This window comes from Psammomys obesus, unplaced genomic scaffold, assembly GCF_907164565.1.
Source record: "Psammomys obesus unplaced genomic scaffold, mPsaObe1.curated_primary_1811, whole genome shotgun sequence".
NCBI lineage: Eukaryota > Metazoa > Chordata > Mammalia > Rodentia > Muridae > Psammomys > Psammomys obesus.
This window is the reverse complement of record NW_026592710.1, coordinates 3,674,162-3,691,076: the sequence shown is the minus strand read 5'-3', so window position 1 is coordinate 3,691,076 and position 16,915 is coordinate 3,674,162. Positions and strand designations below refer to the sequence as shown.

Sequence of the window (16,915 nt, the reverse complement as noted above, 5' to 3'; positions counted from 1 at the left end):
CTTGCACCCTCGTGAGTCCTGGGACTCACTGCCCCTGTGGCTTTCATGGAATGCTGCCTCTGAGCCTTGCGTGCCCTTCCCTCACAAGGCTCCCTGTCCCTCTCCATGACTGAGCTCTAAGCAGGCCATGTGTGGAGAGAGTCTCCACTGTCTGCTCTGAGCTCCCAGAGGTCCAGATGCCACGCTAGCTGGGAGGGGGCCTGCCGGAAGATGCCTCGCTGTTCAGGCAGGGGCTCTGGGGAGGCCGTGTTTTGATGGGCCGGGGTGTAGCTGTGTACCTGCAGGTAGGGGCGTAGAGTGGAGTGTGTCCTTTACTGTTTGTGTGGGCTAAGTGCGCGAGCATCCAGTGCTGTGTGTCCGGGTGTGGAGCGGAGTGTCCTTTACTGTATGGGTGTGCTAAGTGCACGAGCATCCAGTGCTGTGTGTATCCGGGTGTGGAGCGGAGTGTCCTTTACTGTGTGGGTGTGCTAAGTGCGCATGCACCCATGCTGTGTTTGCGGCAGGGTGTGGGGGTTGCAGACATTGGGATGTACTTTTGCGTGTCCTTGGCCCAGCTGCCTTGGGTAGGAGGGTGGAGCACGAAAAAGCCATCAAGGCCTCTCCAGGGCCAGGACTCCACCCCCTGCCCACCAGCCAGAGGTGGCGCCCAGTTTGTCCCTAAAGCTCAAGCATCTGTCCCACTGAATAGAGAAGGCAAACTCTCCTGCCAACAGCTGCAGCTGATCACACAGTTCCCTGAGGCCCCAGGAGGAAGAACCCAGCTCCAGATGTGCGGAAACACCCGCCAAGAGCCTCGGCTTTGGAATCTGTCTCGGCCTGGGTCCCAGAAGACGGGATCACTTCCTGCCTGGAAGTAGGAGAGGGACCAGCTCTCCCACATGCAACCCCATCAACTCTCCCTGTGCCCCAGGCCCCTTAACAACCTAGAGGTCCACAAGGCACCCTTGATGCAGTGACGAGGCCAGCAGAAAGACAAACTGCCAAGACTTGTGCACCCAGACCCAGCCATTGCCTCCTAAGCAGGATCTGGGCCCGGGCTCCCCGAGGCACACGTGATTACAACTGCCCTCTGCTGGCAATCTGTAACCAGGGCTGCCTGGATGGGCACTGGCCTGTCCACAAGGGGCTCTCTTGAGATCCCTGACCACCCCAGAAACCCTGGGAAGTGTGGGAAGGCACACACTGTATCCAGGGCCTGCCATCTTGGTGTGGAGAACCCTTTATTAAGAAGTCTGGCCCGTGGAGTACATACAGAAGGCGAGCTACAAAGTGAGGGGAGCCTGAAGAAGACCAGGCAGCTCTTGGTTTGCAAGGAAGAGTTCGCTTCTAGGTGCCACACAACCCTCAGTGGCCTAGAAGACTGCCACTGTGTCTGCTGGGTGGGGTCTAGGATGTCCCCTCCACTCTTTCTGACCAGGGAGGTCTGAAGGGCTTCTCTCTGCTCCGCGTAGGCGCAGGGAGGGGGGTAGTGGTGCCAAACCTGTGCCCAGTAGAAATGTTAGCAGAAGGTGGCCTCCCGGAGGCGAGGAGAGCCAGGATCTGGGTTTCTATCAGTTCCCTTGGTTGATCAGAGCCTCAGAGGGTACACGGCTGGTTCTCTCCACGGGGAGAACCAGTCACCCTGCAGCCCCGAGGTGCACACACTTCCCCCGAAGCGCAAGGCGCTGGGAGAGGAAATCGGAACCTTTGGACGGCCCAACCCTGCCTCCTGCTACTCTGATTCCTGACCCAGCAACTATTTGATTCCTAGAAGCCGCTAAGACCTCCGGCGCGAGCTTCCTATCTATCCCACGTCCTCAAGGGTGCTAACCTCTGACGTGGCTTCCTTCCCTGACTCCCCATATCCCCTGTCCTGTCCTCTCCCCACACGTTAAGCTCCTTTTTCTCTGGCTTGCGAGCCCCGCCCCCAACTCCAAGCAGGTTAGAGGCGGAGGCCCGAGTGACCCAGACCCGAAGGGCCCGGCGTGGGCGGGTCCCGTCGCTTGCTCCAAGGGGCTTCACTGCGGCTGCTGGGGCTACGTGGCTGCGGTGAGTGGGGGGCCAGTAGGACGCGGCCGGGAAGGCGGGGCACGGCCAGGGGGCGGCGCGGAGGCCCCGGCAGAGGCATGCGCCCTGGGCCGCCCCCCGCCCCCGGCCGCCCGAGCGCAGCCAGCCAAGCGGCGGGAGCCGAGCGCGGCCGCAGCGGAGGCGGCGCCCAGGGAGGGAGGGCGGCAGGGCGGCAGGGCCGAGCGCAGCACAGCGCTCTGGCCATCGCAGCCTCCACAGCCAGGATGCCCGGGTCCGCGGGCCGCTCCGCCGCCAGCCAGCCCCGCGGCCCCTGGCAGCGGGCGCTCAGTGCCGGGGCGCGGGAATCGCAGCCGGAGCCGGAGGCGGGAGCAGCGAGCCGGAGCCTCTGGCGCCCAAATGCCGGGTGAGCGCCACCGCCCCGGCCCAGGGTACCGAAGGGAAAATCCGGGTGGGAGGACTAGGAGGTGCTACGAGCACCTGGTGGGATGCGGGGTCCGTCGGAGTGGCCGTGGGCAGCCTTTAGGGCCGGAACGCCCCTTCATCACCAACTTGGGGACCTTCAGGGTAACTTCTCCGAGCCGCCTCTCCCTCGGCTCTCTGCTCCTAGGCCTGGCAGCGCAGTCCTGGGTGGCTCGCAGGGGCACGAGTGGCTACTTTGTGGGTCTCAGGGCCCCATGCCCAGCGCAAACTGAGGGTATGGGTTGAGGCACAGTCCCACCCTTAAGCTGGCTCCCCAGGCCGTTCTTTGGACGCACCCTTGGGGCTGGGAACTGGAAGACCCACAAGGGCCAGGCCGGCAGGGGTGTGCCTTTTAGGTGCGGGTAAAGGAACGAACCGAGCCCCGGGAGATCGAGACCTATAAATGGGGTGTCAAGGGTTGTGCCCTGGGCCGCCGTCCAACAGGCCTTTGGAGACCTTTTCGCACACCAGAGGCCAGCCTGTAGGCGAAATCACGCAGCGTAGGCTCCTCGGAGACTGGTGGGCGCAGCCGGAGCCCGGGGAATCCTTTCAAGTTCTGGGTTCTCTTTGTTGCGCAATACAGCCCTGGGGCTGTGCAACCTCATTGGCCCAGGGTCGTGACGTCACGACCCGGCCCTGCCCGTAGACCCTGGGGAGGGGGGAGGCTTCAAGGCCTGGGTGGGTCTTTAGATTGCCCTACCTGTCTTGTGCCCTGCCTTGGGGAGGGCGAGTTGTGGGATTCCTAATATGGAGGTGGGAAGCATCCTCCTGGAAATGTTGAGGTGCTTGGAATCCCATACTGGAGCTTGCTGGCTAGAGCAGCCAAATCCCGGTGGAACCCAATGGGGTCCGGCCCCAGTGACTGCTGCTCCAGATCTGTGGGTATCAGCAGATCTGATATCCACACCCCACCCCACCCCCGCCAACACTGCAGAACATTCTTCCCTTCCCAGAATACAGCCTCCAGGATTGCTGGGCCCCAGCATGGCCTGCCCTGGTACTTTCTTCTTAGCCGCCCTCAGCTTGGAGGCCACCTTGTTGCCAAAGTTAGGCTCTATCCTGCAGGGATGGACAGCTCAGACAGACCTTGTTTGGAATACTTTAGAAGGGTTTGAGAGACCAAGACTTTGGTGTTTGATGAGTGAAGTTTGAATTTTGGCTTGGGTACATAAAGATGTTGGCAGGAGATTTAATCTTTCTGCCTCCACCGAAATGCCTCTCTCTAATGGAGATGGCAGCAGTACTTCCCATTACAACACACCGGGAGACGTGTGCCTCCCTCCCTTACCCACTGGCACCCCACCCAACTGAAACCTGGGTAAGGATCCCAGGCTTGGCTCTATTCCATGCAAACCCTTTAACCTAGGAAGTGCTGTCCGCCGAGTGTGGATCTGGCTCCGCTCCGAGCACCTTGCCTGGCAGAGCACACCAACTCTTGTCAAGAAAGGCACTTCGTGTCTGATCTTAGAATTAGAAAACGAGGTGCGGGGTGTCAGGAAAGGCGCAGGCGGCTGGGGCTGGACTCCAGCTTCCTGAGTCAAGTCCATAGCATTCTTTCTTCTTCACCTTGTGACCTCCAGTCTGCAGCCGAGAAGGCTGGCCAGACCCAGAAGGTGTGGTGACGGGTGTACCCGGACAGGCTCCCACTGTTTTCCTCAAGCAGTGACCTAATAGATATTTGGGCAGAAATTGCTCTGCCTGCAGCAGACTTCCGCCCAAGAGGGTATTAAAGGACACTGTGTCCACAGCAGAGCCCTCTTCGGGGTTAGGGTCTGAGCAGGCCTGGGGCAGGCACACCAAAGTGAACCAGAGGAATCCACAGGATACTGAAGAACCGTATAGACAAGGGCTGGGCGTAGTGGCGCATACCTTTAATCCCAGCCCTGGGGAGACAGAGGCAGGCAGGCTACGTAGTGAGCTCCAGTACAGCCAAGGGTACACAGAGTAACCTTGTCTCAGAACAATTTTTAATTTTTAAAGAGGAGGACTGATAGACAGGGCCAGAAGCGAGGCTCCGTTTTCCTGCCAGAGAGCTGGGAGGCTTGGCTGGGGCTGCTGCAGCTCCCCATCTGCCCCAGCTGGAGGCACCGGGGAGGGGCAGGGGCTGGGTGTGTGCTGGGCTCTGGGTGGCGCAGCTAAGAGGGTTGCAGGTAGTCTTCTCTCAGCAAGGGGCCCCTCCCATGCTGCCTGCTCCAGGTGGGGAGCCTGGGAGACCTGACAGACCGGAAGAGGGAGGGGCGGGAGGAATGGCCACTCAGCCTGCTAGCAGGGCAGGCGCCTCCCCTAGTGTCCAACCCCCTGCCCAGGACCCTGTGAGCTCACTCCCATCTGAAGGGGACTGGCCGTTCCTCTGCAGTCAGGGTCTCGGGTATCTCCAGGCTGACACTAGTCCATAGCATCCTGTGGGGGAGAGCCAGGCCCAGAACGGGGTGCTCACTGCTGCCTCCTGGCGCCCAGCGTGCACTGCCTGGGCCCTGGGCTTTAGAAATGGCCGTCCACTCAGCTTCCCACAGAAGCAGCATAACTTCCCCGCACGAGCGCCTTGCCACTGCCCTACAGCCAGGGGGCAGCAGCTCTGGTCACTGTCCCTGGCTGTGCCAGGCCCTTCCAAGAGGCCCACTGTGAGAGCCTGTGTACCTACTCCTGGGGAGGGGTGTGAGAGTGGTGGCCAGTTCATTTCTGTGTCGCAGGTCACTTGGGGGACCAGAGAAGGCAAAGGGAGGTATGGAGCGGGGGCTGGGATAGATGAAGGTCAAAGTGGCTGGCCTGTCAGTGTGGGGATTTTGGAACACATGATGGTGAGAAGGCTGGCTAGGCGACCAGGACATGCATGGCGAGGGTCCACCTGAGTCACCTGAATTCCCAGCACTCCAGAGGCTACGGAGGATCAGGGGTTCAAGACCAGCCTTGGGCTGTCTCGAGTGAGCAAGGCACACATGGTGGCACATGCTTGTAAACCTGACACTCAGGATTCAGACTCAGGAGGATCCCTGCAAGTTCAGATTTGTCCTGGTTTACATACAAGTTCCAGGCTAGCCAGGGTTGCATAGTGAGACCCCGTCCCTTAAAAACTCAGACTGCGGATGGAGGGATGGCTAGTGGTTAAAAGCACTTTTCTGTTCTTGCAAAGGACCCAGGTTCAGTTCCCAGCATCCACAGGCTGGCTCACAGCCATCTGTAACTCCAGTTCCAGGGGACCGAACACCCTCTCCTGTCCTGGAACACATGTGGTATACAAGCAAGACACTCATAAATATGATATAAAATAAATAAATCCAAAGAGCGTCCATTTGGGCCCAGCCTGGCCCAAGACTATAAGTGAACAGGTGGCTTGGAAGAAAGCTCAGATTCTAGGCTGGAGAGATGCTCAGCACTTAAGAACACCTGCTGCTCTTCCAGAGGACCTGGGTTCAGTTCCTGGCAGCCTCACCAAGTGGCTCACAACTGTCTGTAACTCCAGTTCCAGGGGATCTTACTCCCTCTTCTGGACTCCAAAGATACCTGCACCCATATGAACACATACCTACATAAAATAAATGGTAAAGAGAATTTTAAAAAGGAATCTCAACTCTACGCCTTGATCAGGAGTGTGTAGACAGGAGTGAGTAGAAATGAGGACAGGTGCATGTACTTGGCACCCCTGTATACCATTCCTTGGGTCTCCTGACCAGTGAGAAATGGGATTCTCCCAAGACAACTGCCTGCTGTAACCTGGGCTCAGGGGGAATGCACACGGGGACTCTTCCTGCGTCTCCCACCCTAGGACTCCGGCGCTGTCATCACGGTGGTTCTCACCGAGCACCCACTGCTTCCTCTGCAGCTGCTCGTGGTCCCTGGCGTCACCGGGCCCCCACATGTGAGGGCTGCTGCCCTGCAAGGAGGCCTGGTTCTGAGGAGGATGCCGCGGCCACTCCCCAGCTCCAGGCTGCACCATGAGTGAGGAGCGCCGGCTGCCTGGCAGTGCTGTAGGCTGGCTGGCATGCGGAGGCGTGTCGCTGCTGGCCAACGCCTGGGGCATCCTCAGTGTGGGCGCCAAGCAGAAGAAGTGGAAGCCTCTGGAGTTCCTGCTTTGCACACTGGCAGCCACCCACATGCTCAACGTGGCGGTGCCCATTGCCACGTACGCCGTAGTGCAGCTGCGGAGGCAGCGTCCTGACTATGAGTGGAACGAGGGCCTCTGTAAGGTCTTCGTGTCTACCTTCTACACGCTCACACTGGCCACCTGCTTCTCTGTCACCTCCATCTCCTACCACCGCATGTGGATGGTCCGATGGCCAGTCAACTACCGGTGAGCTCGGGGCAGCCTGGCGTCCTTAGGGAGGGCCTGTGCTTGATGCAGAGACGTGCCTGGTGCGTCTGGGTATACCAGGGCTCCTGCACAGTTGTGCGCTGCCAGGACGGGCGAGAAGGTTGAGTCAGGCTGGCATAGTCTGGGGGCCTGCGGGTCGGCGTGCCACTCAGCACAGAAGTGCGAGGGACAGGTGCATGAAAGGCTCTTGAGTGAGGAACAAGGCCCCGTCCTGTTGGCTGGGTGGAGACTACAGGGCCAGTGGGGGAGGGGTGGTCAGGGCCCTCCGTGGTCCCTCAGAGGCCTGTGAGTAACGCCAGGGTTCTCTATCCTGCCCTGCCCTGTGCCAGGCTGAGCAACGCCAAGAAGCAGGCGGTGCACACAGTGATGGGCATCTGGATGGTGTCCTTCATCCTGTCAGCCCTCCCTGCCGTCGGCTGGCATGACACGAGCGAGCGTTTCTACACCCATGGCTGCCGCTTCATCGTGGCTGAGATCGGCCTGGGCTTCGGCGTCTGCTTCTTGCTGCTGGTGGGAGGCAGCGTGGCCATGGGTGTGGTCTGCACGGCCATTGCCCTCTTCCAGACGCTGGCCACACAGGTCGGGCGCCGGGCCGACCGCCGCGCCTTCACCGTGCCCACCATCGTGGTGGAGGATGCACAGGGCAAGCGTCGCTCCTCCATTGACGGCTCAGAGCCCGCCAAAACCTCACTGCAGATCACGGGCCTGGTGGCCACCATCGTGGTCATCTACGACTGCCTCATGGGCTTCCCTGTGCTGGTGGGTGAGGTCGACGGGTGGGGAGCCCGTCAGGGAGGTGGCCGCTAGGACAGCCTGGGGACTGGGCGTCAGGTGGCCGAAACCTCAGGCCTGACTTCCGAGCTTTGAATTATCACTCCCATTTAACAGATTTGGAAAGCAGAGTTCAGAGAGATTCATGACTCTCCCAGAGTCAGGGTGGATGTGATGAGACTTGAACCCTTGTCAGCTAGGACCCTTTTGTCACACTGCAAAGGCCCTTCCTCCCCTCACCTAAGGCCTCTCTCTGATAAGCAGTGCCACTGCCTTCCCCTGCCCAGGTCCCAGGATGTGTCAGGTAGGTAGGGGACACTGGATCGGTATAGGGCAGGTCCCTAACCTGTGAAGGTCGAATTAAAGGCTCATTAGAAGGCCTTGCAACCCACAGTGCAGTGGAGTGGACAGTGGACACTTCTGGTCACCGGGGACGAGGCTGAAGTCTGGTCCCAGTAAACAGCTCCTGCCAGAGAAGGTCTGGAGAGACAAGAGCCCAGGCCAGAGCCAGCCTACCCACACAGGCAGGAAGGCTGCGTCCCTGGGGTCACCTCAGGACACAGCCCCAGAGAGGTGCGGGGATCATGGGCAGCTTCAGAGTCGAGAACCTCTTGGGCTGCGTCCTGGGCTCACCCTGCCCTCCTGCCCCCAGCAGCCCTGCACCCTCCCACCCTAGTGTACTCATCTACAGTGGGGCCTGATAGCCTAGTCCTGGTGCCAATGGAAGGATTGAAGAAAGGGCCCTGAGAAGCAGGAAGTACTTAGAGGGCCTTAGAGGGAGGGAGGGGTCCGCCCCAGCATTTTCTCAGAGCTGGGAAGTGGGTGCCACGGGTGGAGCAATAAACAATGTCAGGAATTCTCTTTTTCTTTAAGTATTTATTATTTATAGAATGTTCTGCCTGCATGTGCGCCTGCATGCCAGAAGAGGGCACCAGATCTCACTACGGATGGCTGTGAGCCACCATGTGGTTTAACCTCTGAGCCATCTCTCCAGCCCACCTTAGGGCTGGAAGGATGGCTCGGTAGCTAAAAACACTGGCTATTGTAGCAGAGGACCACATGGTGGCTCACGACCATCTGTACAGGCAGGCACATGGCACATGGACATGCATGCAGGCAAAACACAGACAATTAAAGATGAGTCTATAAAAAAATCTTAAAAAAAAAAAAGAATTCTCACCTTCTGTAGTGTGTGTGTTGCTAGCCCATTTCAGAGATGAAGAAACAGAGCCCCAGAGAGACTCAGCAGCTCCCAAGGATCACACACAGATTGCAGAACAGGCACAACACGCCCATTTTACTCTGTTGTGGCATCATTAAACACTTTCCAAGCAGACGAGGGGACGCTGGGAAGGGCCCTAAAGGCCACCTGGTTGGACCCTTTGACTACTGGGTCTCCTCTGAGCTCTGAGCTTGTATGTAGGGGTAAAGGTCAGGAGGCTATTGGCCCAGAAAGATATGGCAGTAACAGAGAAGTGCAGGCTCTAGGCCTGTTTCTCCTACTCTGTCCTTTGGAAGCAAGTGGCAGTAACTCATGGCATGTTAGCCATGGGCACCGGCTGGGCTGCTGCCCAAACACTGTGGAAATGGCACACACAGCTGAGCCGGACACTCAGCTGGCCCTTTCCTCGCCTGGGCCTCTCCACCACCTTCCAGTCCTTCTTTACTGTTTGGGCTCTGCCATACAGACGGGGCCAGTGTGGCTGGGGAGGGTTGGGGGGTTCCTGTGGGTCAGGCCCAGCCCTGTGCCCACAGGTGGTGAGCTTCAGCAGCCTGAGGGCGGATGCCTCAGCACCCTGGATGGTGCTCTGTGTCCTCTGGTGCTCCGTGACCCAGGCCCTGCTGCTGCCCCTGTTCCTCTGGACCTGTGATCGCTACCGGGCAGACCTCAGGGCAGTCTGGGAGAAGTGCATGGCCCTGATGGCCAACGACGAGGACTCAGACAATGGTAAGGGTGGCCTCTAGAGAGGACAGCGCCTGGTGAGATCACTGGGGACTTGGGGGGGGGGTGTCAGCTGAAAGTAGGTAATTTGGTATACCCCACCACAGGGTGCTCAGGTGACCCTGTTCTCCAGCACCAGCTAGTCCCTGTGGCAACACGAAGATGGTAACACGGGCTGACTTGTGCCGTCTGCCAGGAGCTGTCAGCCCATGGGTGTTTAGTCCCATGGAGTTCCCACCCTGAACCTCACGTGAGCTCAGTATGTGAGCCTCCCAAGTGTGCAGTGGCTGGGATTTGAACTTAGAACCCTTGCCCGCCCTTTTCTGAAAACTAGTCCCTTGTGAGGCTCCTTGAAGCCTTCCAGGAAGCCTTCTGTATCCTGTGCTTCTATCCTGTTCTGCAGAGACCAGCCTAGATGGCAGCCTCTCCCCCGACCTGGCGTTGGAGCGCTCCCTTGACTACAGCTATGGAGGTGACTTCCTGGCTCTGGACCGGATGGCCAAGTATGAGCTGTCTGCCCTGGAGGGGGGCTTACCCCAGCTCTGTCCTCTGCGGCCATTGCAGGAGGATCGGATGCAGTATCTGCAGGTAGGTTGGCGCAGAGCACAGGAGCCTCATGAGTCTGGTGGGCCGCAATCTCAATCTCCGTGTCTTTTTCTGTCTCTGTCTGTCTGTCTGTCTCTCTCACACACACTCACACAAAAACACAACCCATGAGGGCGGGCCCATGTTCCCCTTGCCCTGGAAACGGGGTCTATTGATGTCTGTGCTGTGAGCCTTCCCATGAGCCTTCTCGCCAACCAACCCAAGCTTCAACCAAATTGAGGTTCAGAGAGGTTGTCACTTGCCCCAAATCTCACAGCTTCAAACCTGGGGTCCCTGGTCCCTGACCCACACACTGCTCTGCAGGGCAAGGGGAGGCATCAGTGCGGGTTTCCAGGAGGGCAGCCCTGTTTCAGCCCGGCCGGATGCTCACAGGTCCCGCCCACCCGGCGGTTCTCCCACGATGATGCCGACGTGTGGGCGGCAGTGCCGCTGCCCACCTTCCTGCCACGATGGAGTTCTGGCGAGGACTTGGCAGCCCTGGCACACCTAATGCTGCCCGCGGGGCCCGACCGGCGGCGCGGGAGCCTGCTGGCTTTTGCCGAGGATGCGCCCCCGTTCCGGCCGCGCCGTCGCTCGGCCGAGAGCCTGCTGTCCCTACAGCCCTCGTCCCTAGACGGTGGCCCGCGTCACACCCACGACTCGCCTCCTGGCAGCCCGCGTCGCCGCCCCGGGCCCGGCGCCCGCTCCGCCTCCGTCTCGCTGCTGCCGGACTCCTTCGGGCTGACCGCCTTCGAGCGGGAGCCGCAGGCTCTGCGTCGCGTGCCCGCCCCAGCGCGGCCCTTCCCCGCTGCCCACGACGGCCCGGAGCCGGGTGAGGTCCCGACGCCCCCTGGCGGCCGTGTGCAGCGCAGCCACGGACGCCGGGCCGCGCGCGCGCATGCGGGCACGCTGCAGACCGGCCTGAGCGTGTCGTGGGGCGAGCCCGGCGGCCTGCAGGCGGCGGGCTGCGGCAGCACCAGCAGCTTTCTGAGCTCGCCCTCCGAGTCCTCGGGCTACGTCACGCTGCACTCGGACTCGCTGGGCTCTGCGTCCTAGGACCCTCCAGGTCCTCCCCGGAGACGCCACGCAGAAGGAAGACGCACAGCACCAAAGACGCCACCGCGTGTTAGGCGCGCGGACGAGTGCCGCCCACCCGCGGCGTGAATGGGTGGTGGACTGTGCGCCCCCTTACAGTTCCTTCCTGCTGATACCGCCCGGAGGGGCGACGGCCACCCTGGATGGCTGCTCGGGACAGAGACTTGCTGCCGGCCAGGCTGTCCCCCAGGAAGGGGCAGGCTTTGCCTGTGTAGGGAGTGGCGCCTGCTCGTTTGGCACACTGCCACCAGCCCTTCTGAGGCTTGACTGGGCGGTCGGAAACCCCGAGACCACCACGACAAAGGACAAATCCCTTGCGGGGGAAGCTTAAGCCGGAAGCCACTGCCTGCATTCGCGTTCTTCACACAGCGACTGCCTCACCTCGAGGGGGTGTGTGTAGCATGTAAGCACAGGGCATCTTGGGAGCCCAGACGAGTTCTGTTGAGTAGGCTTCCCTGTGACCTGCCTCAGTTTCCCCATCTCCGATGAGCGGACGACCAGATACATCTCTCAGGGCTGTTTGAGAGCACCCCTGGTCTGTGTGCCCTGGCACTCGAATGGACCAGGTATGAGAGGTAGTGCAAGGCCCTTTGTTAGGGCCAGCCTTCAGCAAGTGGCCCCCAGGTCTCAGTGAGCTTTGCCCTCTTGGAGTCTCGCCCCACTTTAGCTAAAGCACAATGCCATGGTGTAACGACCACCTGGACCCCATTAGTGTCCCGTGCTGGAGGTTCCACCGTATTGCCTGCCTCCCACTGTCGGCCACCTGTGACCCCGCTGTGACGGCTGTGGGTTCCTGGCGTAGAGAAAAAAGCAAACGGAAGAGGGCTTCCATGTCTGGGTGTCCATCTCCAGCTTTGCCTCCTACCCACATAAGCAAAGTCCCTGGAAAAGATGTCCTGCACACCACCACCACTGCAAAGAAGGGCTTTGCTCTCTCTCTCCTGGGTAGAGCCCTTTCCGGGTCTGGGCTGTGCCAGGGACATAGGTATCCCCAGAAGAGCCTCTCGGGGCTGGGAGCTGAGGGTTGGAGGGCTAGTGGGGCCACACAGCAGGCCCTGTGTGATAGTCTCAAGGCCAGCACAGAGTCAGCCTGTGGCCTGTTCTCCATGGCCAGGCCCGGCCCCTCTGCCTCTCCCGACAGTTAGGGCTGGCCCTCTCCTGGGCCTTGGGGGCCTCTGCAGTCCCTGGCTGTGGGTTAAGTGAACGATAAACCATTGTAGAACAGGGAAGCAGGGGACTTTGGTCCATCTTTGGACTTGGGAGAAGCTGCCTCTGGCCGCTTGCTGCTGTGCCTTCAGGGACTGACATTATGGGGGCGGGGGTGGGGGGAGGCCACCAGCTAGCCACTGTCTCCCTCACCCACCTTAAAGGGTCAATTTATCACCTTGGGTTTTCACTCTATTTTGTATTCAACGGCAATACTTGTAATGGGGACATACGCCCCTAAGTCACTCCTACTTTTTACAAACCCTTAAGGGCAGCCCCCAGGCAGAGGACACTAGGCATCTGGGGCTCTTCCCCACACCTGTTCAGCCTCCCTGTTTGCTGACACCTGTAAGGACCTTGACCCTGGGGTTACTGGTGATCCAGCTATCTGCATTCCACAGCCCAGCCCACAGTCAGGGATTCGTTTGTAGTCTTTCATTTGTTTTTTGAAAAAACAAAACAAAACAAAAACAGCATCTCTTTTCTGTACAGGACTCAATAAACCTTTCCACATGGTTTGCACAGAGCCTTCTGAGGCTGTTTTCACAGAAGCCTGTTTTCGAGGGGCCAGCCAGCTGCTCCCCAAATCTCTCTCCACCTAGAGCCTGGAGCCTCGGCCAGTGAGGCTCCATAGACCTAACCATTTCTCCAAGTAGATGCTGCAGTCCCCCCTGGCCAGTGAGGCGGGCCGGGGGCCGCAAGAGTAGGAAGCAGGAGGTGGGCCCCAAAGCCCATGATCCTCTGTCACGGTGGCAGCCTGGCGCCTGCTGTTGGGGCCATTGTTTGACCGCCGTGAACTTGACTCTGAACAGGCACTGGTGTTCCCTTTGAGATACCGGCCTCGGCGCCACTCTGGATGCCCCTGGAGTTCAGACTGCTCGGTCTGGGTTCGCTGAGAGGCCGCCAGGTGGCGGAGGAAAACCTATGGGCTTTTCTCGCACCAGGCTAAAGGGCACAGCTGGAACCTCTGCGCTCGCCCTTGCTCCCTCGTCCAGAGAGCCTGCGGTGTGGGGCGGGTTAGCCAAGTTGCAGAGACTCCTGAGTAGACGGCCGTGTTTACCCTCAGGGTAAGAGTCGCCCCAAACTTGGAAGAACCCCTTAGGTAGTTGACATTTGCGGTGAACTCATGTCTCAGCTCTTTACTCACGCCCAGCGTTTATTCGTAATTGTACGTTGGTACTAGCAGGTGCTGAGATTTCGAACTGGGCTCCAGGCTGGTTCACGCCCGGAGCCGGGAGCGAAAAGCCATTTTCTCTCCCCACCGCCGTTGCAGCCCGTGGTAACTAGTGGCGCTGAGCTCGAGTCGAGGGCTCAGGAGGCACTCCGTGGTGTCGGGTGCCGGTCTTTGCAGAACACAAAATGCGCGGCCCTCAGCAGTGCGGCGCCGAGATGGGTAGAGCCTGGGTTGGAGCGAGGCGCGGCATCCCAGCACGCGAAGGACCTTAGGGGTGGAGCCAGCGTCGCGCAGCTGCAGGTACCCGCGCAGGGAGGGCCTCCGAGAGCGCGCTGGCAGGGTGGGCCCGGTGCAGAGGGGGTGTGGGGGGTGGGCTGCGATGGTAGTGAGAGGGTCTTGGGTGGGGGTAGGAGGGGAGCCCCTTTCTGAAGGGGCGGGGCCCAGCGCGCTTTGTGCCGGTGGGAACTGAGCGCCCCTGGCTGGTTGAATGGGCCAGGGCGGGGCAGCGATTCTCCTCGCTGCGAGGGGTCCGCTCTGCGCCGCTGGCGACCGCGACCTTCCCACCGTGACGCAGCAGCGGAGAGGGGGCAGGGGCGGACTGCTAGACGCGGGTCCCTGGGAAAGGGGCACAGCCTACCCGGCCCCTCCCAGCTTCACTGGAAGCGGGAGGAGGAGGGCTGGTTGGGCTGGAGTGGGTGGGGCTGGAGAGGATGGATTCACCTAGACCTGCAGACTCCGGCGCGAGCGGCTCCGCAAGTGGATTTTCCCGCAGCCCCTCCAGGCCACCGATTGATAGAGTCCCTGCAGTCACTATGGGCGCACCAAACATAGTTCCTGTGTCCCCAGACTAGACGGTGGGGTGATGGGAGCAGGGGGGAGGGCTTGCGTCTAAATGCTTGCCTAGGCCTCACCAGGGCCGCCACACGCGAAACCCGGGTCTCGGGCTCTCGGCCCCGCAGCTTGGCGCTGGTTGTGGTGCCGAAACGCCGGTAGAGGACTCAGGGAGACCTACAGGGAGCGGGAGCGGGGACAGCTGGGCCTGGGAGCCACTGGCGGGAGCAAAGGCCCAGACCGCCGGGAGGCAGGGGCTGAGAACAGAGGCAGCCTGCGGGCTGGCGCTGTCCGTGGTGCTGCCCGCCCTCCGCTCGAGCACCAGGGGGCAGCGCAGGCCGCTACCGTCCGCCCCATGCCGAAGCCTCTGGCTCACGCCGGGCAAGCCACCTCGGAAGCCAGGCTGGTAGTCCACCCCAGTGGGTACTGGCCAGAGTCCTGGAAGAAGGAAGGAAGGAGAGGAGGGAGAAGAAGAGAGGAGGAAAGGAGAGAAGCATAAAGACAACAAGAAACATCATCTCGTCAGTGAGGCAAATCTATGCTCGCCCTCTGGCTGCACCACCAACCCCCTCGGCCCCCCGCCAGACAGGCCTTAGCTGCTCTTGCCCACATCCACCGCAGCCAGGTGGTGGACACCCCTCACCTAGCTGTCCACTTGGGCTCTCCTCTCTACCCATACCCCATCACCATCCTAGGATATCCCTTTGTAGAGCAGACTGCTCTCCAACTCTCCATCCTCCTGCCTCAGCTTCCCAAAGACTGGGTTTACTGGCAAACGATGCTATTCCCAGCCCCAAGCCCCCATGGCCAGCTCTCACATGTCCCTCTCAGTGTCACACTGTAGATCTTCAAGCCCTTACTTCACTACCTTGCAATGAATTCTGGAGGCTTTTCATGTACTTGACACTCAGCTCCAAGATGTCAGCCTTCTCCAGCTTTCGTTTCCGTATCTGCCAAGCCATAAAAAGATGGTCTTACCAGGCGGCTGGGAAAGGGGTGAGCCAATGACTCTCCTCCTCTCCTGTCTTACCTGATGGGAGTAGTGTCTCTCCAGGAGAGACTTCAGCTGCTCCAATGACATGTTGATGCGTGCACGGCGCTTCTTTTCCATGAGAGGCTTGGCGATCTGTGGACCAGCCAGTAGATTTTAGAGAAAAGGCCCTAGCTTCCCAGAGCTGCAACCCCACCAACTCACCCGGGGTTCTCACCCCACACCCTTCCGGACATCAGACCTTTCGGAAGCTGCTGGCTGGGCCACTGGGGCTGCCCCTGGATGTGGACTCAGTGCCCATGTTGTGACGTCCGCACAGGCAGTGGGCTGTGCTGCCTTTATAGGGTAGCTCGTTTACATGTCAATGAGGCTCTAGGAACTGGAAATGCTCAGAGGGGGAGGGACACAAAGGGGACACAGGAGAGACATTTTCCTGTCCCTCCCCTTCCAAGTGCCCAGGCTGCCTCTGGCTTTCCTGCTTCCCCGATGACTCCTTTCCTTTTTAATTTTTTTCCCCTTGACCAGTACTCCATTCTGAAGACTATTCTCAAGCCGATGGCCCCTAAGCACTGTTGGGCCAGCTACTGGAGATTCTGAACCTCACTGCTGTCTCTGCCAAGTCCTGCAAGCTCTTCTGTCTCATCCAACATTCGTCCGGCATTCTTCTGGTGGCCCACTGTATAGCAGGGAGCTTTGTGAGCCGCAGGCCACCTAAATGACGATGATGGAGCCCTGCGTATCCTGAGGCCTGATAAGACGCTGAGGCAAGGCGTGCTGCTGGCCAGTGGTGATTTTCTGCTCCCTTCACGCTCTGGCCACACTGAGACGCTGAATTAGGCATCCTAATGTCAGGACAATGTAGCAATTTTCTGCCTGTGGTTGCTCAAAGCCAGTTTAAAGCAAGGCCTGTGGGGGCCACGCAGTAACACGTGTCCCATTAAAGCGTGTAGCCCGCCTTCAGGACCTCAACAGGCCTCCTCCTTCCAAGGACCCAGCTGCTGGAGCACTGACTGCAGCACTGACTGCTGGGACCCAGGACAGAGACCTCTCCCCGGGAGGCAGACCACCCCACCCCCAGTCCTGGCCTTCCAGGCTTGTCATTTTGATGAAGGACCAGTCTCTGAAGAGAAAACAACGGAGCCAGGTGTGTTGGCACATACCTTTAATTCCAGAACTCAGGAGGCAGAGGCAGGCAGGTTTCTGGTTTTAAAACGAATTCCAGGACAGCCAGGGCTACACAGAGAAACCATGTCTCAGAAAAAGAGAGAGACCAGACTACACTGTAGGTCTCTGTACACCTTTCCATTTTCACGTTGTGGGGACACAGGAAGTCCAGCAAAGAAGGCTCTGCAGGACAGGCTGGGCTCCAGCGCAGGGCTGCAATACCCCCGCACCACTCCCATGGGACCGGGGAAGTTTGACTGTGACTAACAAGAAGGATGACCTTCAGGGAACTCCTGGGTTCAAACCTAGATAACTCATTTTCTTACACTCTCACGGTCTTAGTTGGGGGCCAGACTGAACTGGCATTCCTGATAATGCCTG

At 59.7% G+C, this 16,915-nt stretch overlaps 2 protein-coding genes across 4 annotated transcripts; one reads left to right on the top strand and one right to left on the bottom strand.

Annotated features, from left to right (window-relative positions):
- Positions 1-2,004: 2,004 nt before the first annotated feature.
- On the top strand, positions 2,005-12,896 carry Gpr153 (G protein-coupled receptor 153). 3 transcript variants are annotated; one of them, XM_055615280.1, is made up of 6 exons: positions 2,005-2,028; positions 6,287-6,754; positions 7,105-7,534; positions 9,302-9,494; positions 9,892-10,076; positions 10,398-12,896. In XM_055615280.1, exons 2-6 carry the CDS (start codon positions 6,399-6,401, stop codon positions 11,127-11,129), a joined length of 1,896 nt encoding a protein of 631 aa, XP_055471255.1. In that variant the 5' UTR covers positions 2,005-2,028; positions 6,287-6,398; the 3' UTR covers positions 11,130-12,896. The 3 variants fall into 3 exon arrangements, with proteins under 3 accessions (XP_055471255.1, XP_055471256.1, XP_055471254.1); XM_055615281.1 differs by lacking the exon at positions 2,005-2,028 and adding an exon at positions 2,167-2,410 and having other exon boundaries at positions 10,467-12,896; XM_055615279.1 differs by lacking the exon at positions 2,005-2,028 and adding an exon at positions 2,167-2,410.
- Positions 12,897-14,455: 1,559 nt separating this feature from the next.
- Positions 14,456-15,671, bottom strand: Hes3 (hes family bHLH transcription factor 3). Its single transcript, XM_055615261.1, has 4 exons — positions 15,612-15,671; positions 15,410-15,505; positions 15,248-15,329; positions 14,456-14,817 (listed from the first exon to the last, which is right to left on the bottom strand). Exons 1-4 carry the CDS (start codon positions 15,669-15,671, stop codon positions 14,456-14,458), a joined length of 600 nt encoding a protein of 199 aa, XP_055471236.1.
- Positions 15,672-16,915: the final 1,244 nt, after the last annotated feature.